Source organism: Stegostoma tigrinum, chromosome 27 (assembly GCF_030684315.1).
Source record: "Stegostoma tigrinum isolate sSteTig4 chromosome 27, sSteTig4.hap1, whole genome shotgun sequence".
Classification (NCBI taxonomy): Eukaryota; Metazoa; Chordata; class Chondrichthyes; order Orectolobiformes; family Stegostomatidae; genus Stegostoma; species Stegostoma tigrinum.
The window spans coordinates 36,705,940-36,729,398 of NC_081380.1; the positions used below are offsets into that span (position 1 = coordinate 36,705,940).

A 23,459-nucleotide genomic window follows, 5' to 3' on the forward strand; every position below is an offset into this window, starting at 1 on the left:
ACTTTCAAAATCCTGGGGCTTCTTTCCTAACAGCACTGTGAAGGCACTGCACATAGACTGCAGTGGTTCAAGAAAGAATTTTCTGAAGGGCAATTACTGTGAGCAATAAATGCTGGCTTTGTCAGTGATTCCCACATCCCATGAAAGACCACGAACAATTCACTAGTCTGCTGATTGAATCCTCAGAATTACTTTCCCAAACATCCACTGTATTACTAAGAATATGATCTCTCACCTTGATAGCATCACTTGTCTTTGCTGCCATTCCTCTACTTGCACTAAATCTTAATTCATAATTACATTGGCATGATTTCTCTGTTGTTCTTCTGGTCAGCCTCACTACCTCCAATAAACGGGCAAGTCTTGGGTCATGCACTCAACTACAGATTCTTGCAACCCAGTGGCCTGGTCCTTACCAAAGCTTTATAGATTTGCCATGCTGCAGTGAATTTATTTCAAGATCACAGTCCTCTGCAACCTTGTTTGATCCTCTCTCAGGCTCCTCTTCTAGCCATACAGCCTCACATGCAAACTCCACTCCACTGGTATCTGGCTTGCCTCTTTCTCCTTCTCCTTCATGATTGGTGACCAATTGTTGAACCATCATGCTCTTCCCTCAATTCCCTCCACTTTGCCTAACATTTCATTTGATTTTAACTGGCTTGTGAAACCGCTTTTTTTGTCTTCGATACAACTGAGCTTTCTGTGTTGAGGAACACTATACACAAGTTGCTGCATTTACAAATCAAACAAACACTTTCTATCTGTGGAAACTGTACTTGCTCCTGTTAACTGCTTCACTTCAGCTGTTCATTCCGGTTCTTTGCACATTCAGCTATGTTTACAGATGATATCGCATACATTTGGCTATATGGTGACAGATGACTTATTTTGCTTAAAATTACCAAATAAAAAGTAACACTGTATAATATATTAAGAGTGTGCTGTTTCTCTGACACAAATACTGAAATTAAACTCAACGTTCATAGACTCAGACATTTACAGCTGAGTTGGAAGCTATTTGGCCCAATGTGTCTGTGGTGATCGACAAAAATCTGACCAGTACACTAATCTCATTTTTCAACTCCTGGCCTGGAACCCTGGGGGTTATGCCAGTGCAAGTGAAAATCTAAATACTACTTAAATGTTACAAAGATTTCTGACTCAATCCCACTTTAATGGGGCGAGTCCCACCATCTTGAGTAAAATGAATTCACACTAAACTTTTTCCCTTAAAATCACTGCCTGGCTATTAACCTCTCTACTGTTGGAAAAGGTGCCTTTTTGCCACCATATCTATGCCCCTCAGAATCTTACACATCTCTCCAAGATCCCCTACCAACCTTTCCTACTCCAAGGAAAACAACCCCAGTCAATCCAATCTTTCCTCAAAGTTCAGACCCTCCATCATCCTGATAAATTTCCTCTTTGCCCTCTCGAGCAGAATCATATCCTTCTTAAAACAAGACGACAAGAACTCCTTGCAGTGCTCCAGTAGTAACCTATCCAATATTTCAACAGTTCCAGAATAACTTCCCGGCTTCTGTATTTTATTTGTCTTATAAAGGCAAGAATTCCACGTGCCTTCTTGCCAACCTCCACTGCTACCTTCAGGAATCCATGGATATGCAAAACAAGATCTCGTAGCTTTTCAGTCCTTGCCAAGGTCCTACTACTCGGTGTAATCTCTTGCCTTGTTAGCTTTTCTGAAATATATCACCTCACATTTTCAGGTTGAGCTCAATTTGCCTCTGCTCTGCTCATCTCACCAGTCTGTTGGAATCCTCCTGCATTCAAGTCCAAATTGCTAAAGTGCACTACAAACAGTAAGGACCCCTGAAACTAAACATGTGGCTACCCACTGGAAGCAGATTTCCAGTGATAGTAACAACCTTGTACCACCACCCTTGACTTCCTGTCTCTCAGGCAGTTTTGGTTTAATGGACCACTTTGCCTTGGATTCCACAGGCTATAACTTTCCTCAGTAGTCTGCTATGAGGGGATCTTTCAAAAGTCCAGCTAAAGTCTATGTAGACCACATCATGCCTGGCTATATGCCAACAACACTCGAAGCATCACACTACCTGGGAGAAAGCAGCCCTCTTGAATGGCACAATGTTCATTAACATTCATAAAGGAATTCTTAGCTGGAAGAGAAAGCTGGAAACAAGTATTACATTTACTTAATCTTGTGTTTAAGCCTCAAGGATTCCATTATCATTCCACTTCTTCCTGGTATGGGTGCTACGAAAATTCCCCTGCTTTCAAACTGTACTGCTCCATTTCCTCCTGTTCTTAATGAGGCCTAAAAAATCCCAAGGGGACTTGACAGGGTGGGTATGGAACGGAGATGGGAGGGATTAGAACTAGGGGATAGTTTAAAAATTAAGGACTTCTATTTAAGACAAAGACGAAATCACTTTTGTTCCCCTCAGACAGTTGAGAACCTTTAGAAATTTCTTCTCCAGATAGCAATGAAGGCAGAGTCACTGAATATTTTTTAAAGCAGAAGGAGGAAGATTCTTGATAAACAAGGGAGTGAAAGATTATCAAGGTAGGTGGGGATTTGGAGTGAAGTCTACAATCAGATCAGCCATGATTTTGTTTAATTGTGGAGCAAATTTAAGGGGCTTAAAACCTACTCCTGTTTCTAATTTATGTGCACATATATATGTCATGTCGCTCACAACACCCAATCCAAAAGGAAAGACAAAAAATTGGGCTTGCTGTAGAAAGTACAGAAAGAAAGAAAAAGATAGAGGCAAGCAAGACAGAGAGAGAGACTGAGGGAAATAAGACCCAAAAAAAGCCCACAAAAGACAAATATTCTCCCGTTTAGTATGCACCACGCCACAGGAGATTAAAGGCACCATCACAGACCACAGTAACAAGATGACAAATTTATATTGTCAGTTCATTTTAACATGGACATCAGCATTTCTAAGTAAAAAAAACACTGACAACAATTGCATACAGACTTACGATTTACACATACACAAGTACACACAAAGAGAATGAATACAGCAATCTTTAAAAGCCTCAAACAGACATGCTATTCTGTGAACTGCACATTGCATTATTATTTAAGATCCTCCATTACAACATTACATACAAGTATTTAGAATGAGATCCAATATAATTTTAATCCTTACAATCTATAGGTTTGTTTTACAAACTTGATTTTGTTCTCTTAAAAACTGTGAGATTTACCATGGTTCTCAGGTATTTGTTTTTAAAATTGAAAAACTGGCCAGAGTCACTGATTATCTCAGGTGAAATGCATAAAACAAAATAGGGTTATTTAAGCTGGAGGTGGAGGAAGCCAAGTGTTCATTTCTTTTAAAAAAGAACTTATAGATTGGAGAGATTAATATTAACACTGACTGTCATTGAACAGGTCTGTATTCTAAATGGAAATCTTCCCACTCACTGCTTTGTCAAACCATGTTTATGTACTGCTCTGAAATCAATTCCACTTTTGAATGCCGGGGTTTGACTGACCTTTTCATCAAGTCTTCAGGTAATGCTCAACTCATCAGCTATTGTCAACTATATTGTATCAAGTGTCTTACATATGGCAAATGCAAGCAATTTAAAAACCCACAGAGTTACAATGCAAATGTATGTGTATTACGATAATGCCAATATTTCTTAGTCTCCACCTAGTATGTTGATTCCTGATGTGCAGTTTTAATGGCATCAATTGCCCTCCTGCACTTGTTAATCCCAAGATACCACTATGGATAGCCTGGTTCTCATCCAATCTACAGAGATATGCATTTCCAACACCAAGATTAATTGCAGAAACCACTTTGGTTTTGGTAGATACCAAAGGTTGAACTGGTAACCACTTATTCTGATTGCTCACCTCTTTAAATAAGTAACTTAACTTTCCTTCTTGGTCTCCTGTGCCAAACACTATCGCCTTGTGAGTATAGTCTGCTCCAAAATCTCTGTCATTGTAGCTATTTATGCAATTATTTCCACAACATGTTTCAGACCAAGAGCTCAGTGTGAACAACAGGGACTTGCAGTCATAAAATGTACCATCTTGAACTTAAAACATCCCAAAGTGCTTCACAAGAGTTTTATCAGGTAAAATTTAACATCAGATTGCATCATGAGTTTAGGCTTGAATCAAAAGTTTGTCAAAAGTTTAGGCTTCAAAAGGGTTCTGCAAAGCTGACAGAAGACCAGTGAGGTGAAAAGGTTTTAGCAAGAGAAATTCCAAAACCTAGGGTTTAGACAACTGAAGGCATGGTTTGTAATGATTGCTGAAGGAAATCAGAAATGCAAGATAGGCCAAACTGGGGAGATCAAAGTGCTTGGAGGGTTAAATTGCTGAAGAAGATTCCAGAGATTGGGCAGGTGAGGTAATAGAGAGATTTCAACACAGCAAAGAAATCGTGACCCAGCTCACAACATTTCTAACATGCAGACGTGCTGTCCTATAAAACAGTCAATTTTATACTTATGTCTCCTAGAACATTATGTTGTGAATCCAACAACAGATGAGTTACTTCAAATATGGTAATCTGTAATGAGGTAATTTAATAAGCGATCTTATAGGAAAAAAAATCCCCTAGAAAATAGTGACCATAACATGATAATGCTTAGCATTCAGTTTGAGAGTAAGAAACTTGGGCCAGAAACAACTTCTTGCTCAACTTAAAATAGCTGAAGGAATGAAGGAAAGTGTTAGCTGGAGTTAACAGGAAATGGAGTTCAGTGGCATGGACAGTTGAGGAGCAGTGGCAGATATTTAATAAAATGGTTCCTAACTCTTAGCAAATAGGGGCAGCACAGTAGCTCAGTGATTAGCACTTCTGCCTTACAGTGCTAGGAACCTGGTTTCAATTCCAGCCTGGGGCAACTGTCTGGGTGGAATCTGCGCATTCTTGTGTCCGTGTGGGTTTCCTCTAGGGGCTCCAGTTTCCTCCCACAGTCCAAAGATGTGTGGGTAGGTGGAATGGACATGTTAAATTGCCCATAGTGAGCAGGGGTGTGTAGGTGAAGTTATTTAGCCATGGAAAATACAGGATTACAGTTATAGGGTGGGAGGGGATGCGGGTCTGTATGGGATGCTCTTCAGTAGGTCAGTGTGGACTTGTTGGGCCAAATAGCCTGTTTCCACACTGTGTATAAACAAACCCCCAATGAGAAAGGAGGATCGTAGGAAAGGGATAAGCCAGCCAACTCTGCACCTATATCTTATGATCTCATGGAAACATGTACATTTTAAGAGTCACTCAGACAAATTTAATTATGGCTGAAAGATTTTACACTTGAATGTTATTGCCCGGAATCTAATCCATTTAAATAAGCCTAAAAGCATGAATATTTGCCCAGAGTCCTTAATGTTAAAATGGCTCTCAACTGGGTTGAAGGAAACCTATTGGAAGCCAAAAAAGTGTAAAGTCAATGGCTCCAATTACTCATAAATCAAAGACAGGAACCATGCTTTCAATCTAACACTGTAACAATGGCAGGTATTGATGCAAAAGTGCTTCTGGAGCAAGGAAATCTGACTAGTGAACAATTACTGCCTGAGCACACGCCAGTTAACAGTGGTGGCTGGGCAGTAGCAGATAGAATAATCTGGCAAAGGTAGAAGGACTGAAATGCTCCAGATGCCACTTGAACACCTTAACATCAGTCGCAATGGGGACACTCAGCTGAAGGGTTTGAAATGGAAACTGAGCATGCCTCATTACCCAACTGAAAATATAATAAAGTTTGAAGACAGACAGACCATGAGAGACACAGCACGCGACAGTGAGGGACAGGTAGTGCGCAAACGAGACAGAAAGTGAGGCACAGCAACAAAGAAAGAGAAAGTAAGAGGGAGAAAAGAAACGGGGTTTACAGCTCCAAAAATTAGAAGTGGGGTTACAGGTGCTGAAAGAAATTAAGCAGACACGAGGGAAAACTCCACATTCCCAGAATCCAGCCTAAGACAGCGAGATGAAATCCTTCCTCATCACCTTCGAAGAGGACAGCTATGATATCCACAAGTGTAGACACTCACGATTCAGGGTCAATTAACTGGAAAGCTCAATAACATTATGCCGTACCCACTTCTGGATTTCTAACCAAGGCAAACACACAGAAAGCTCTAAGAGTTTTTGTCCTCACAGGAAATGTCCTTGTGACCCTCCCAGAAACTGAGCAAGTCCATCAAAAAATATGGGACAAAACAGACACACAGAAAAGTCCAGAACCAGGCAGAAAAATTTGAAGGAAAGGAAGCCAACCTCCTGCTGGGTGAGCAGGAGAAGGTCTGGCAAGCCCACACGAACTGGAAGACTTTAGGCAGGAACCAAAAAGAGTTCCTCAGATCGGCACACAAACGGTGAAGGAGACATCTCACCAGTTGGAAGGGCCACAGGGTAGCACGTCAGGAGCTGGACAGCCACCGGAAGGCAGCTGTGTTCTACAGGATTTGGTACCAGTAGGGGACCAAACCCACCCTGAAAACAGAAGGGATGTTCCACTGCACTTGTGACTATCACAGGAAAAGTTCTATTGAAGATAAAACAGAATCTGACAAGAAACCAGTCAACCATCTAGTGCCTACTAGATTATTAAACACATTTCTTCTATCACTGTTTCCAGCAGCGTATTCTTTCCCCACTCATTTGATGACCCTTTTCTGGCTTGTCCAATGCCGGAAGGTAGTGAGTTTTTGCAGAAAAACTGAGAAACTGGTTCACAGCCAAAAAAACTAGATGAATAATTCCCATGCATTATTAATCTACATGTTGCTCCCTCGAGTAATTTGGGTCACCAGACCTGAAAAGTTAATTCTGATTTTTTCTTCACAGATACTGCCAGGCCTGCTGAGCTTTTCCAACAACTTCTATTTTTGTTCCTGATTTACAGCATCCGCAGTTCTTTCAGTTTTTATTGCTCCCTTGGCTTGTTTTATTATTTGAACTGATCACTGAATTAGTCTTTGTAAAGAACATATATCATTTTTAGTTTTCTATCTTCCTGATTGTGGGTTTGAAAAGGAAATGGATTGTTTTAAAAACCAAGAATTGTAGAAGGGATTACTGCACTTTTAAAAAGTGAGCTGTCGTGTTTATTTTAGGTGCTGTCTTCACTGTTGCTTGTTCAAGCAGTGGGGACAGGTTACTGCAAATGCACCAGCACCAGAGACGGAGCACAAAGTGAGATTCAGCCATCGAAAAGTAGTTGAATGGTCTGTGGAATAGTCATCAATGACAAAGGTTTTTTGCCTGTGAATGACCATATGACTGACTCCCAGGTAACTGAACAGCTTGCGATAGAAAACAAGATAGCCAGGAGCTTTTGGGCCTATGGAAGGGGAGATGTTAAGCTTTTGTCAGCAGTAAAAGCACCTAAAGCCTAGTTCACAAATGAAGAAAGCCTCACCAATTGTTGTGAACTGTGGCTTTTAAACAATAACTCAGAAACTTTAACAGTTGTGAACCAGTCACCATGTGGTTCCTGGAAGCAAGTGCAAGTATCTGGAGAAGGGATCATGAAGCAGGAAGTCTTAGAAAGCCAAAAGGATCTTCTCAGTAAACCCTGTAGACATGGACCATTGAACTGCCTTCCCAAATTCTCCTTCGCAATGTTCTTGAATTTGCCTGTGTGTCTGGAATCCACATTATAAGAGAATGCAATTACGCTGGATAGTGTGTGGAGGAGATTTATCAAGACTTTGCTTGGGCTGGAGAGTTTGCGTTATGAAAAGAGATTAGACAGAATGAGGTTGTTTTCCTTATAGCAGAGAAGACTGACAAGGGAATAGGATTGAAATGTATAAAATTATAAATGGACATATATATGGTAAATAAGAAGGACTTTTGTCCCCCTTGGTGGAGGTGCACTTGTGATGCCAAGACATAGAACCAAAAGCTGGAAGTGGAATTGGAATAGTTAGGTGGTTGTTTTTGACTGATGTGTATTTGATGGGCTAAATTAAATCAATTCTGTAGACTTCTATGGCTGTGTGGGGGTGCAGTTTAGAGTTATAACTAGCAGAGTTATATCTTGATGGTTCATAGCAACTTATTTGTAGCTAGAATGTATTTATTGGAATAAACTGCAAATCTTGGTAAGCACAGAAACCTGGTCTGTGTTTTCTGTCATCCTGGGTCTAAAACACAGGGGTAACTTGGAAAGTGTGTGTATGCTTATAAATTAACTTTTAGGATGACTCCAGGAAGGAAGGCTTGATTTCAAGAATGCTATTCCAGTGAGGTGGAACTTCTACTAGATATTTTCATCAATGCGTTTAGACCCTTTATGACACACCTCTGGAGCCGGTAGAGTCTTCTTGCTGGCCCAGAAGCAGAGACACAGCCGCTGCACTACAAGGACTTCTTACATTTTATTTTGGTGTCAACTACCAATATTTTAATACTTATTGTATTAAGACTGATGTCTGAATATAATTGTAAATTCCAATTTGAAAGTTAGATAAAATACTTGTAATCCCTGACATAACCTCTTAGCTGCAACTATTTTCCTTCCAAAGGCCTATCCTCTGTCGGATTGTAGGATTGCTCTGCTAATGTCTGCAGTTTCATAAAACCTGCTTTATATTGGCCTCACGTCTATTCTGCTCCTGAATCCAGCAGTCAATCAGGTTAAGTGTAGTTTAGTCTCACAGGTCTCTTCAGCATGTTCATTTTCTTTGTGGCCACTGATGGAAATCAGTAGGCAACAGACAAACAGTCGCCATCGATAGTTATACGGAATGGCGCTTTTAGCAACATGAGATAAGATCACAGGTTTGCCTTTAGGTTCCACAGGTATTACAGCCTGATAACAGGCAGCCAGTTTATCATTTCTCCCATTGTTGTTTCTCTTTCTTTTAGAGGAACAGTCATCTAAATCAATGCGCTTTCCTTTTCCCATATCCTTTTCTTTCTTTTCCTTCAACCATCTCTCTAAATTATTCTTATCACGTGGTAATGCACTTAAAATAAGCTTTCAACTATAATCTTCCTTTCAATATAATCAAACTAAATATATACGTTGTGTGTATCCAATATATTCCATTAAATATTGCAACGTGCTTTCTGTCAGAAGTGACTTCTGATACACACACCGTTTACAGTCCTTTATGAATGAGGAATAGTAAACCATTAGTTTGCAACCCTCTCAATAAAACATTTTCACAGCTTCCCAACGGAGGTAGGTTACAGTTTATACTACTTCTGCAGTAACACACTGAAAATAATCTAGATTATCACCAAACATTATTGAAATTAAAGGCTGTCAGTTTATATTCTACATTTTAATTTCATGCTTTCCAAAATTCTGTTTTTTTTTCATATTGTCAGCATAGACATGTACATTTCTGAGCACCCTGATGTATCCAACAGTTGAGAAAGAATGTTGTAGCATTAACAATCTGCCAAAATCATGTAAACTCTAATTTAGGACTGGTGCTTGCACCTAGTTACAAAAGCAAAGATAATAGTTCCACATCCCTGAATTCAAACTTTCAGGATTTCATTCCAAGTAAGAACTAAAGCATGAACTCTGCTTAAAAATATTCCTGTAATACACACAATGCCTTCATTTAGAACCTGATTCCTTGAAGAATTAATATGATAAATTCCTCAAGAACCAATCACAAGTAAACACAAAAATCCCAACCACTGAACAGGTGTGGTTTTCTACGTAAGAACTGCGGATGCTGTAAATCAGGAACAAAAACAAAGTTGCTGAAAAAGCTCAGCAGGTCTGGCAGCATCTGTGGAGGAGAATGCATAGTTAATATTTCGGGTCCGGTGACCCTTCCTCAGTCCTGAAGAACTTTCATCTGAAGAACTGAGGAAGGGTCACCGGACCTAAAACGTTAACTCTGCTTCCTCCTCCACAGATGCTGCCAGACCTGCTGAGCTTTTCCAGCAACTTTGTTTTTGTTCTTGGTTTCCTATGTGCCTGGATGACAAGACAAAGCATTGGGAGAGAATGTTCAATGTATGACCTTCAATATGTTAGAAATACAAAACTTTTAAAATTACAAGGATGAAACTATTCTTTTTAAACTGGGACTAACGCCAAGTTTCTATCACTTTGCCTTGTCCCAAAGTGCAAGAGTGGAATTGGAGTCTGAGGTTTGAGATTTGCTTTAGAAGAATGAAAAATACAAAACATTATAACTGGCACATCCCCATCATTTGACACTGTAACAAATGAAAATTAATATTTTTAGTCAGAGTCAAATTGGCTACCAAATATTTAATTTAATCATATGAGCTAAATCTCCTTTATAAATAGTAAAACACTGGTATTCAAACTCGCCAAGCCCAGTGGTAATCCACCAGCTATTTCTGGCCTCCAAAATTGTTCACGTTCAGTTTAAATCTTGTCAGACTGCCTGCACAAAACCTGAAATTACATTGTCCAAAAGTGGGTGTTCTCAAAATCCTAGACCAGCATTTTCTAACAATGGCTGATTTTTCTGTGTTTAGGAAGATAAGGAGTCTGCCAGAATGAGTGAGCTGCAATTACCCAGTTCTGCCATTCTCTTGGAACATGGTGATCAGCTATCTTCAAGCCTTTGTTTCATATCGTTTCTGAGTTTTGACATTTTCAACTGACAGCCCCACTGGGCTCAAGGGGTTACTTGCTTTCTGACATTTCTGATGACTGATGACTGATGACTGATTTAGCGGTTTCTTTTAAAAAAAAGGTTACACCCTCATTATTCTGGGAAATAGTTTCTCTCTACACCTTTTTGACGAATTCTTTAATCACCTTAAACATCTCAACTTCTAATTTCAAGGGAATACAAACTTAGCAACTGTATTCTATGTAAGTTTCAGCCCCTGTACCATTATGGTGAATCTACACTGTTCCCCTGCTGAGGATAGGATATCCTTCCTCAGGTCTTAAACAGGTGGGCTCCAAGCAGAGCCCGGTATAGGACACAGGAGCAACGACAAAAATCACCAGTCCTGGTGCTACTCTGGACAAAGCACCCCAGCCCCAGAGCTTGGCCCTGCTCCCAACCCCAATATATGAGCAACGGGCAACCCCTAGAACCCTGGTTCTCGGGTGTTGTAACATCAACACCCCCAGCTTCATCATCAGTCCCAGGACCTCCCTCACATCCGCAACATTACGCCTAACATTTTGCAATCCAGAAGGTTCAGGCCCTTGATCAGAACTCTTCTCTCCAGAGAGATGAAAAGAGTTTCACTATCTATCATGCAAACTCCTCTAATCAGTTTTAACACTTTTTTTATCTCGCATGGAGACAGTTGGCCATGGTACAGCAGTTTCCATCTAATTAGTTCTGAGTGCACTGGAGACAGCTCTGTGATAACAATGCATTAGTGTACCTAGCAATCCGCAGCCCTGGGGAGCTACTGGCAACCTCTCGTGATATACTGCGTTCAGTGTGAATTATTAAAGACAACTTGTTCTTCAGCAGAAAAACAGACACATCTTGAACAGTGTGATACTACACCTGTCTTTTTTAATATTAAAAGTAAGCTTCTGTATTGTAAGTTTGAAAATTCTTAGAGATTTGTTTGATAAAATAGAAATTGAGCTCTCCCAAATCTGTACCTGAAAAAGGAACCAGGTCTCTTTTACATAACAAGTGTGGAGCTGGAGGAACACAGCAGGTCAGGCAGCAGAGGAACAGGAAAGTTGATGTTTCAAGTTGGGACATTTCTTGAAGAATGGGGAGGGGGAAGCGGGCTCAGAAATAAATAGAGAGAGGAGGGGTGGAGCTGGGGAAGTTGGTGGGATGATGATAGCTGAGTGCAAATTGGGTGTGGTGGGGATTAGTGAGTAAATTGGGAGGGGCAGATAGGTGGGAGAGAAGATGGCCAGATTGTATTAGGTCAAGGAGGCGGAGATGAGATTGAGGGTCGGACATGGGATCAGGCCAGTGGGGGAGAGATTTTAAAACTGGTGACTTCCAGGTTTAGGTCATTGGGCTGTAGGCTTCCGAGGCGGCATATGAGGCACTGCTCCTCCAGTTTTGGGTGGTGTCATTATGACACTGGAAGCGGCCCAGAATGGACATGTCACCCAGGGAGTGGAGGAAGAGTTAAAATAGTTGGCGGCCAGAAGGTGTTGTCACTTGTCACATAGAACACAGATTCTCTACAACACGGTCTCCAAGTCTACGCTTGGTCTCATCGATGTAGAGGAGGCCAAATCGGGAGCAGCAGATACAGTAGACCAAATTGACAGATGGACATATGAACCCATCTGATATGAAAGGTCAGTTTTGTGGTCTTGAATGGAGGTGAGGGGGGAGGTGTAGCACTTCCTGTTGTTACAGGGAAAGGTGCCAGGTATAGAGGAAGGTATACTGGGAAGTGTGGAGTGGACGAGGGAGTCAAAGAGCGAACGGTCCCTATGAAAGGGGGATAGGGGTGGGGAGGGAGATATCTCTTCGACCGTAGGGTCGTACTGTAGATGGTGGAAGTGGTGGAGAATGATATGCTGGGTGCGGAGGTTGGTGGGGTGATGTGTGAAGACAAGGGGGATTCTGTCTTTATTTTTGTTGGGGGAATGGGTTATGAGGGTAGAAGGGAAGGACATGCAAGAGATGTAGTTGAGGGCATTTTTGATCACAGCAGTTGGGGGGGGGCGCGAGGGGGTTTGGGGGGGTTGTGTGTGGATGTTTCAGTCCTTAAAATAGGAGGACATGTAGGATGTTCGTGAGTGGAATGCCCCATCTTAGCAGCAGATTCGGCAGAGGAGAGGAATTGGGAGTAGGGGGATCGGATTCTGGCAGGAGGGTGGGTGAGAGAAGGTGTAGTCCTGGTAGGTATGGGAGTCGGTGGGCTTGAAATAGATATCAGTTTTCGAGGTGGTTACCAGAGATGGAGATGGAGAAGTCCAGGAAGGAGGGAGAGGTATCAGAAATGGGTCAATTCTTCTGCCTCCACCACGTCCGCTCCCAAGATGGTGTGCTCCACTCCCAAACACCCTAGATGTCCTCCTATTTCAAAGACTAACTTCTCCACCCTCTGGTGATCAAAAATACCCTCAACTACATCTCTTGCATTTCCTACTGCCCTCAAACGCCCTTCCCCAGCAAAAATAAAGTCAGAAATCCCTTGTCCTCACATATCACCCCACCAAGTTCTACATCCAGCGAATTATTCTCTGACACATCCACCACCTACAATCTGATCCCACAACCAAACAGTTACTTCCCTCACCACCCCCATCTGCTTTTCATAAGGATCGCTCACGCTGTGACTGCCTCATCTGCTCCATTGCCACACTCCCCCCTCCACCCCCCCACACCCTCACCTCCATTCAAGGCAAAAAACAAACCTTTCATATCAGACAGGAGTTCACTTGTACATCCATCAACTTGGTCTACTGTATCCGCTGCTCCCGATGTGGCTTCCTCTACATCAGTGAGACCAAGCGCAGACTCGGAGACCGTTTTGTAGAGCATCTGTGCTCTGTATGCAACAAACGAAAACACCTTCCAGTCACCAACCATTTTAATTTCCCCTCCCACTCCCTGGGTGACATGTCGATCCTGGGCGTCCTCCAGTGTCACAATGACATCACCCACAAACTGGAGGAGCAACTCTTCATAAACTGCCTTGGGAGCCTACAGCCTGATGGCCTAAACATGGAATTCACCAGCTTTAAAATCTTCCACCATCCTCCCTTACCCCAGCCTCATCCCATGCCCAAACCTCCCTCTCATCTCTGCCTCCTTGACCTGACACAATCTGTTATCTCTCCCATCTACCTCGCTTTACCCATTTCACTGACCAATTCCCACCACTCCCTACCTGCACTCACCTATCACCATCCCACCTACCTTACCCAGCCTCACCCCTCTTCTCTTTTTATTTCCCAGCTCCCTTCCCCCTCTCCATTTCTGAAGAAGGGTCCCGACCTGAAATGTCAACTTTCCTGCTCCTCTGCTGCTGCCTGACCCGCTGTGCTCCTCCAGCTCCACACTGTCTTGTCTCTGACTCCAGCATCTGTCGTTCTTGCTATGTCCAGGTCTGTTTACATTAGCTTTCAATATTTCCAGTCATTATATTGGTCAAATTAAAACTGCTACTTACTCCACCAGTGCCCTTGTTAAAGGGCAAGTATCTCACAGGCCAGACTGCCCTAGTCCAACCCAGAGATGGAGTCTGCTACTGAGCCCTCAAGACCTAATCTACTCAAGAGTTTCCCAAAATACTCAACAGGAGTATTCTTAGTTAGAGATCAGTTTATTTTTACCTCCCAATCTATGGCCAAGAAGGAACACTTGATTAGGGCTCTACAATAGTTAAATGAGCGTTAAAGTTCAGGAGGTAAAGTCTTGCGCCAGGGCGATTCTTAATTATTTCTGCTACTTGCTCTGTTGATTAAAATTCAGCTGTTGCATAAATTTACCTTTTGTTTTGAGCTTGATGTTGATATTTATATTTGTGGTAAAGTATGGAAAAGGCTCGAAGTTAGAATAAAGATAATTCAATAGTTATGGCATTGGACAGAGAATAACCATCCTGTAGCCTAATAACATAGGCAGCCCAGGGTAAGGGAGTGGGATGGAAGTATTATGAATACTGCTAGAACACTGGAATGGTCATTACTGCAAGCTGGATACTGAAAGAATGATAACCTTTACTGTTTCATGGGTTACAGGGTGAAACCAGGAAAATGGGGTTGAGGAACTTATCAGTCATGATTGACTGGCAGAGAAGACTTGTGGGCTGAATGGCCTAATTTCTGCTCCTATGTCTTATGGAGAAATTACCAGGTCATTAGTGGATAGCACACAAGGTAATGGTGGAGGCATTCTGTGCTGGAGACTGGGGTAGAATGTAAACTTGTCCCACAATTTAACAATCCAAATTTATATTTTCAGAAAATGTTCTTAGTTGATCTGAAAAACAGGAACCTCAGTCCTGTAATAATCTGATGAGATCTGACCCACTTTAAAAAAACTTGAAATAGGAATTTTAGAACATGTGCTTTAATGCAAGTTGTAAGAACTGATAGATTTTAATCTGGTTTGGACTCCAGTGAATTAAGCTAAAAGCACAGTAAACTACAACCACTGAGTGGCCAAAGTAATAAGGTTTCATCACTACAAAATGAGCCCTAGAGTGCAGACACACTCTTTCAGCTCCTACAGGAAGAAATCACAGTCTGCAACATAAAGTGATATAATTAGGGAAGTGAATGACTGTCTTCCAAAGATCTGTTGTATCAATATTCCAGAATTGCTAGCACTATAGATAAAAAAGTAGGCCTCACAATTCAACACAAAACCACATCACAATGTTGTTAAAAATGGAAAGAGCCACAGATGCTGCAAATCAGGAGCATAAACAGAAGTCGCTAGAAAAGCTCAGCAGGTCTGGCAGCATCTGTGAAGAAAAAAACAGCTAATGTTTCAGGTCTGGTGCCCTTCCTCAGAACTGATAGTAGCTGGGAAAATGCAGAAAATAGGGAGGGAGCTGGGGTAGGGAGTAAATGACAGGATAGAGCCCAAAGAGAGAGAGAAGAGCAGTTGGATAGACAAAGGAGTTGATAATGATCTGGCTAGGAGGGTGAGTAGTTGTAAATGGGGGCTGTTAGTGACTAACAACATATATTGTGTCAGTTCTGAGGAAGGGTCACTGGACCCAAAACATTAATTGTTTTCTTCTTCACAGATGCTGCCAGATCTGCTGAACTTTTCCAGCAACTTTGTTTTTGTTCCCGATTTACAGCATTCACAGTTCTTTTGGTTTTTATGTATGTAGTGTGTCACGGCAGGCTACATGTTAACAAAGCCTGGTGTGGGGGGCAGGGGGCTAGGACATGGGAGAGTTTAGGGCCTAAAATTATTGAACTCGATATTGAGTCCGGAGGACTGCAAGGTCCCCAAGCAGAAAATGAAGCGTTGTTCCTCTACTTGCATTGGCCTTTGTGGAACACTGCAGCAACAACTCAAAGATACCCACGGCCCTCTCTTCCCCATCCACTCTCCCAACCCCACCTCCTGTTGGGTATTCACCATCCCTCCTAGCCTTCTGCTCTCCAATGCTGAACGATCTGCACTCAGCAATGGTCTCAGCTTTATTCCTCCGTGTCACCACGTTAACGAATTTTGGGCGTGACATGACGTCACGTTCTTCTTTCGCTGTCTCCACTTCCGCGCCCATTTCTTTGGATGAGTCCTCTCCCCATCCCACAGACCCCTTCGTCCATTTCCAACACTCTCCCTCCACCTGGACCCCTTCTTCCAGCCTTTTACCCGCAATCGATTATTTCACTGAGAACTATTGATGTGATATTGGTTGCCTCAATTTCCCTGTCTCACCCCAACCCCACCAAATACAACCTGTCTCCCTCTAAACTGACTGCACTCCGTGCACTTGGGTCTAACCCTGACACAGTTATTAAGCCTGCGGATAAGGGTGGCACTGTTGTAGTCTGACATACTGACTTTGACATTGCAGAGGCTGAGTGACAGCCCTCAAATACCTTCTATCTTCCCCTGGACCATGGCCCCACCATGATGCATCAGGCCATCTATCTGCTAGAGTAACTGATCTCATTTCATCTGATGACCTCCCCCTGCTCCCCACCTTCTCACTGCCTCCAAGTTCATAGAACCCAACCCTGCACAGCTCGCGTCTACTTCCTTCCAAAAATTCACAAGCAGGACAGTCTGGGCAGACCCATTGTTTCAGCCTATTTCTGCCCCACAAAACTCATCTATTCCTACCTTGAATTAGTCTTCTCTCTCGTGGTCCAATCCCCACCCAAATACATCCATGATTCCTCTGACACATTATGCTGATTTCAAAAGTTCCAGTTTACAGGTTCCAGCCGCCTCCTCTTCACCATGGACGTGTAATCCCTTCCCCACATCCATTCCCCACCAAGAGAGTCTGTGGGCTCTCCGCTTCTCCCTGGAGCAAAGACCTGGACCATCCCCACACACCATCACCCTCCTCCACTTGGCCGAGCTTGTCCTCGCCCTCAACAACTTGTCTTTTAACTCCTCTCATTTTCTTCAGGTCACAGGAGTGCCCATGGGTACCTGCATGGGCCCCAGTTATGCCTGTCTCCTCATGGGGTATGTGGTGCTTTGTTCCAGCCCTATTCTGGCCCCCACCCACAACTCTTTTTCTGATACATCGATGATATCATCGGGCTGCTTCCCTATCTCATCCATAACTGGAAAAGTTCATTGATTTCATTTCCAATTTCCACCCTGCCCTCACTTTTAGCTGGTCTATCTCTGACTCCTGCCTTCCCATCCTCGACATCTGTTTCCATTTCTGGAGTTTGACTGGTCACTGATATCCACTATAAACTCAGTGACTCGCACCCTGCTCCCTGTAACAACTCTCAGTTCCTCTGTCTCCATTGCATATGTTCAAATGAGGCCAACTTCGGCAAGGGAGCCTCTGAAACGTTCACTTTCTTCCTCAAAGGAGATTCCCCAGAACCGTTGTTGACAGGGCCTTCCGCTGGGTCCAACCCATCTGCCATATTTCCACCTCACCCGTTCTCTTGCCTCCTGGAACAGCAATAGGATTCCCCTCATCCTTATCTACCACCCCACCAGCATCCAAATCTAGAAGATCATCGGACGCCATTTCTGCCACCAGACACATTCCCCTCCCCTCCCCTCTCCTCCCTTGTCCACCTTCCTCAGGGACCAATCCCTCTGGGACACTGAGGTCCATACTTCCTTCACCTCCAACAACCCCCACAGCTCCACGGCACCTTTCCCTACATCGAGCAAAAGGTGTCACACCTGCCTATTCACCTCCTCTCTCCCACTATCCAAGGGCCCAAACATAGCTTCCACGTGAAGCAACACTTCACCTACACTTTCCAGAATCTAGTCTACTGCATTCGCTACTCACAACGAGGTCTCCTCAACATTGGGAAACAGAGCGTAGACTGGGTGACCACTTTGCACATCTACGCTCTGCCTGCAAAAAAGACTCTGAACTACCTGTTGCCCACCACTTTAACATGGCACCTTGTTCCCCAGTCAACACCTCTGTCTCTGGCTTGCTGCAGTGTTCAAGTGAAGCTCAACACAAGCTGGAAGAGCAACACCTTATTTTCCACTGGGGGACCCTGCAGCCCTTCGGACTCAATATTGAGATCAATAATTTTTAGGGCCTAAACGCTGCCATGGCCTAGCTCCCCCTCAACACGGGTGGCCTTGATATGATTGTAGCCTGCCATTACTCACTACCCCTATTGTTAGTCACTAATGGTCCCCACTAACAACTATTCACTTTCCTAGCCAGATCGTTATCAACTCCTTTGTCTATCCAACTACACTTAGAACATAGAACATTTCAGCACAGTACAGGCCCTTCGGCCCTCGATGTTGTGCCGACCTGTCATTCCAATCTGAGGCCCAACTAACCTACACTATTCCACGTACGTCCATATGCTTGTCCAATGATGACTTAAATGTACCTAAAGTTGGTGAATCTACTACTGTTGCAGGCAAAGCGTTCCATTCCCTTACTACTCTCCGAGTAAAGAAACTACCTCTGACATCTGTCCTATATCTTTCACCCCTCAAATTTAAAGCTATGCCCCCTCATGCTCGCCATCACCGTCAGAGGAAAAAGGCTCTCCCTATCCACCCTGTCTAACCCTCCGATTATTTTATATGTATCAATTAAGTCACCTCTCAACCTTCTTCTCTCTAATGAAAACAGCCTCAAGTCCCTCAGCCTTTCCTCGTAAGACCTTCCCTCCATACCAGGCAACATCCTAGTAAATCTCCTCTGCACCCTTTCCAAAGCTTCCACGTCCTTCTTATAATGCGGTGACCAAAACTGTACGCAATGCTCCAAGTCCGGCCGCACCAGAGTTTTGTACTTCTCTCTCCTCAGACTCTATCCTATCATTTACTCCCTACCCTACCCCCTCCCAATTTTCTGCAAATAAACCAACATTTTCCCAGCTACCATCAGTTCTGAGGAAGGGTCACCAGACCCAAAACGTTAGCCCTGATTTTTTTTCTTCACAGATGTCGGCAGATCTGCTGAGCTTTTCCAGCAACTTCAGTTTTTGTTCCACAATTTTGTTAGCCTTGGCAGTTCTATGCATTTAATCCCCAATGTCCTAAAAGCCTCACTTAGACCATGAGATCATAAGACACAGGAACAGAAGTAGGCCATCCAGTCCCACAAGCTTGCTCCACCATTCACTAGGACCATGCATGATCTAACATTCTTCACGCCTACTTTCCTGAGTTTTCTTGGTAACCCTTGAATTCCCGAGCAAGAATATATTCTTCTCGGCCTTAAATACACATGACAAATATGCTCCCATACCTCTCTGTGGCAAGGAGTTCCAAAGGCTCATAGCCCTCATGACAGAAGAAATTCCTCCTTGTCTCAGTCTTAAATTGGCACCCTTTATTCTGAGATTATTGCCTTCTGGGTCCTAGATCTTCCCATGAAAGGGAAACATCCTCAGCATTTACCCTGACTAGCCCCTTAAGAATCCTGTTTCAATGAGATCATGTCTCATGTTTTGAAACTCCAGAGAATACATCCAACCTGTTTAGCCTTTGCTCATAGACAATCCCTCTTTACCAGGGATCATACTAGTGAGCCTACTCTTCTAAAGTATCAACCTTTTGTTTAAACAGAGCAAATGACTATGTTTTCAATAAATCTTCTGATACAAAGGAAAGAAACAGTACCTGAAGCTTTTAACAGTTCCATAATTACAAATTAATCTTTCACATACTGACACTGAGATCATGTCAACTTTTTCTTAACACAGAAACCATGTCTCAAAGTCAGTAACCTCACGATTGGATCTGTTGCATATCATCAACTTTCAGGCTGGTGATTCAGGCTGGGCTGGGTGAACCAGAATTGAGGAAAAGACAATCTCATAACGAGTCGATGTATTAGAGTATCAATGCAGCACCAAACTGGTTAGTTATTTCGCTCTACTAATAATTAGAATTCACACATAGCAACTTTTAAAATGTCCAATTTTTGGATAGTTGGATTTGAGACAACATGTCTGTATATCTGAACATATTTAACTCTCTACATTAAGCCTGCATTTTTTGACCATAAGTTGTATTTGATGCTACTTACTACACAAGGCAATGATATGACTGCTGTCCTCATGCACAAATTTCTTGGTGACAGCTTCCTCCATGATTTGTTTCACCTGCAACAGCAAAAAGGAACACATTTAGACAATACTTCTTTGTATGTTATGGTAAGGAACGAAGTTCACACTGTTGTATAATAATTCATAAAAGAATCAATATTTTTTACTTTAGCTCAGGGACAATTTGGGAAGGAAGATCTAGCTGCATTTTGTCCCAATGGGAGTTATAATTCAGGCTGCTCTTAGACAAGTCCAGATCTGCTGACCACAAACAAGTTGCTGCTCAAAATATGTGCAGTTCAGAGCAAGCAGTGCAGTGTCAGCAATTCTGACATCAGCCGACTGCACACCAACAGAAGTTAGCTGAAACTCTCATCTTTTACTGTAAGGAATGGAATTAGAATACAACACAGCCTTTCCCTATGATGCATATGACAGAACTGATGGTTCTGTGGCAACACAACATTCTTCATTAGGTAACAGTTCATAAAGCACTCGTAAAGCTTTAAAACCTAATAATTGTGGACATGCACATGATAGAAACAAACTGCATACAACATACAAAAGCACAATTCATACAGTTCTTGATGTTATCATTACTGTTAAAACTATACTCAAATTTGTTCATTTTGTCTCCGATGCTGAAGCTAATCAGAAACCACAGAGGAAAAGGTGAACTGTATGTTAACCTTAGCAAAAGTGAAGATTCTAACCACATTAAGGCACAAAAAGAGAGCAGAACTATGGTTTAATTAAAAAGAAAGAATTGTGGATGATGGAAATCAGAAACAAAGACAAATTGCTGGAAAACCTCAGCAGGTCTGGCAGCATTTATGGAGAGAAATCAGAGTTAATGTTTCAGGTCCAGTGACCCTTTTTCAGAACTAGGCATTTATGTTTCATAAATGCCATTTACTGTTTGCCTCTATCATGTGCACATACAAAGTTACTACATTTTAAAGTTGCACAAAGAATTTATAAATTCTCTTATCATATTGTGTCAACCAGTTATGGAGAGGCAGTTCTTTGATTTCTTCTCCCTCAAATTTAGAGCAACAACCACTTCCTCCAAATAGTCCATAGACAATTGCTTAGACACATTTTAAATATTAGTTTGAACCAAGTAGTTTTGTATGCTTTGTTGTCCCAGCAACAGACCTCAGGCCATATTTTAAATCAGAGATATGTTCAGGATAGGAATATAAAAGACAATTTAACATGGAATGAAAATTTCAAGCTCATGGACATTAGCTTTATAAGTATAGAAATAAATTTAAATACAATTGTTATAATTAACTTTTATATTGCAGATATAGTGAACATTCCTAAGAAATGGGAGCAATAGTAGAACATTTGGCTCCTTGAGCCTACAGTCATTCAATAAGATTACAGCTAATCTGATGTGTGTCAAATTTCACATCCCTGTCTACCCTCTGATAACCTTGATTCTCCTGACTAGAAGGAAGCTATCCATCCCTGTATTAACAATAAAAGAGGCCTCCACTGCCTTTTGAGGCAAAGTCCCAAAGTCACACAACCCGCTGAGAAAAAAAAAATTCTCATCTTTGACCTGAAAGGTCAAGCCCTAATTTTACAATGTGCCCCCTGGTTCTGGACTGACCTACAAGAGAAAACACACGCTCCGCACTCAACCCTGACAAGATCATTTGGGGTCTTGTATACAAATCAAGTCATCCCTTACTCTTCTAAACTCAAGAGGAAACAAATCCAGCCGTCCAACTGATCCTCCAAAGACAAACGACTTAGTCCAGATATCAATTCAGTAAATCTCCTCTTTCTGGCCTGCAATGCATTTACATCATTTCTTAAATATGGAGACAAAAATTGCATATAATATTAGAATTGTGTTCTCATCAATACCCTGCAAACTAATGCATAACAACCTTGCTTTTATTTTCAACTGCCCTCACAGTAATGCATAACATTGCATTAGCCATCTTGATTAGTTGCTGTACCTGCATACTAGCTTCTTGTGGCTCATGCAACAGAACATCTAAATACCACTGCACCTACCAATGCAAGGTGCAGCAGGATAGCAGCTTAGTTTTAATGCACTAACAAACATAAATTCCTCCCTGTGTCTCTGGAAATATCGAGCCATTGACCCATGTGGGAAATGGTGAGAATCATAAGATTAGCAGTGGGGGAATTTCCTGATGTGAAGAACAAGAAGTCCCATTTCCAATCAGGCGTTGACTGGAGTCATTTTCCATTAAAATAACATTCTGCTTTTTTAGTTCTTCATACCAAGGTGAACAACTTCACATTTTCCCACATAGTCCTACATCTGCTCAATTTTTGGTCACACACTCAATTTAGCTATAACTAGCTGCATCTTCCTTATGTTAGCTGCCTCTCACAGCTAGAAGCGCTCAGATTACTGTGGCTGTGAATCACGTTCTGGGAATGGGAGTGGTGGGGGGTACATACCTGTCAATGTGCAAGAATGGCCATTCTGTAAAACCCTGGAAAATGAAATAAAACTCAAGTTTACAAATAGCACCCAGGGAATCCAACAGGCCAAAAGAGGGTTTACAAAACTCAAACCTGTACACTACGTAGTATCAACTTCAAGAAGAGCAAGGTGACCACCTTTAGGAGTTCTTGCAGCAGTGACACCTGACTCCACAGCAACGGCGTCATTTTTACGTGACAAAGTAGAAAATCCTTCAGCAACAGGAAAATATTGAGCCTTAAACTCCACCTTAAAATCACTCAACTGTAGCTGTGGCTCTCCCTTACAACTCTAATGCATCACTATACATTGAATTTTTCAGCCATATATTTGGTTAGATTGCATTGTTTTAAAACAAACCATAGAAAATTAAATCCTCTTAACCAACAGCACAGCACAGCTTGAAAAAGAGATAAATGTTTCCCAGAAAAATAAAGGAAAATCTGTCACTATCAAGTAATTAGGAATTGCGAGTTTTGGGAAAAGAATAAAATAAAGCAAAGTATTTTCTTACACTTTAAAATATTGGGTTTAAACTTCAGTGTGTTATTCATTAGAACAATGTCAACATTGCCAGGTGGAGAAGAAGCAGTAAGGAGAGCTCAGGATGTTGTGATACCCAGAGGTCTCCATATCTGGGGAAACTGACTAAATGCCAGCAAGGAATGGGGGACAGATATGGATGGAAGATGAAGAAGGTGGCTTCAATTTTTCTGACATGAAGCTGCAAGAAAGATTTTGGTTCATTCAGCCTTTGGTGGGGCACACCATCTTAAATTAGAAAAGGAAGGGGAGCTTGACTAGATAGATGTGAGTATTGATATTTGGGTGACTGGGAATTGACAGATAGTACAATGGAGCCTAGTCTTTATGCCCTCACAAGCTTTAT

General features: G+C 42.1%; 1 protein-coding gene across 2 annotated transcripts in view; it reads right to left on the minus strand.

Moving 5' to 3' along the window:
• Positions 1-23,459, minus strand: part of sgsm2 (small G protein signaling modulator 2) — a 209,223-nt gene that overhangs the window by 154,188 nt on the left and 31,576 nt on the right. For both annotated transcript variants that reach the window (XM_048557494.2, XM_048557492.2), the window contains exon 2: positions 20,076-20,151. In XM_048557494.2, the coding sequence (XP_048413451.1) occupies positions 20,076-20,151 (76 nt within the window). The remainder of the gene's footprint in view (positions 1-20,075; positions 20,152-23,459) is intronic.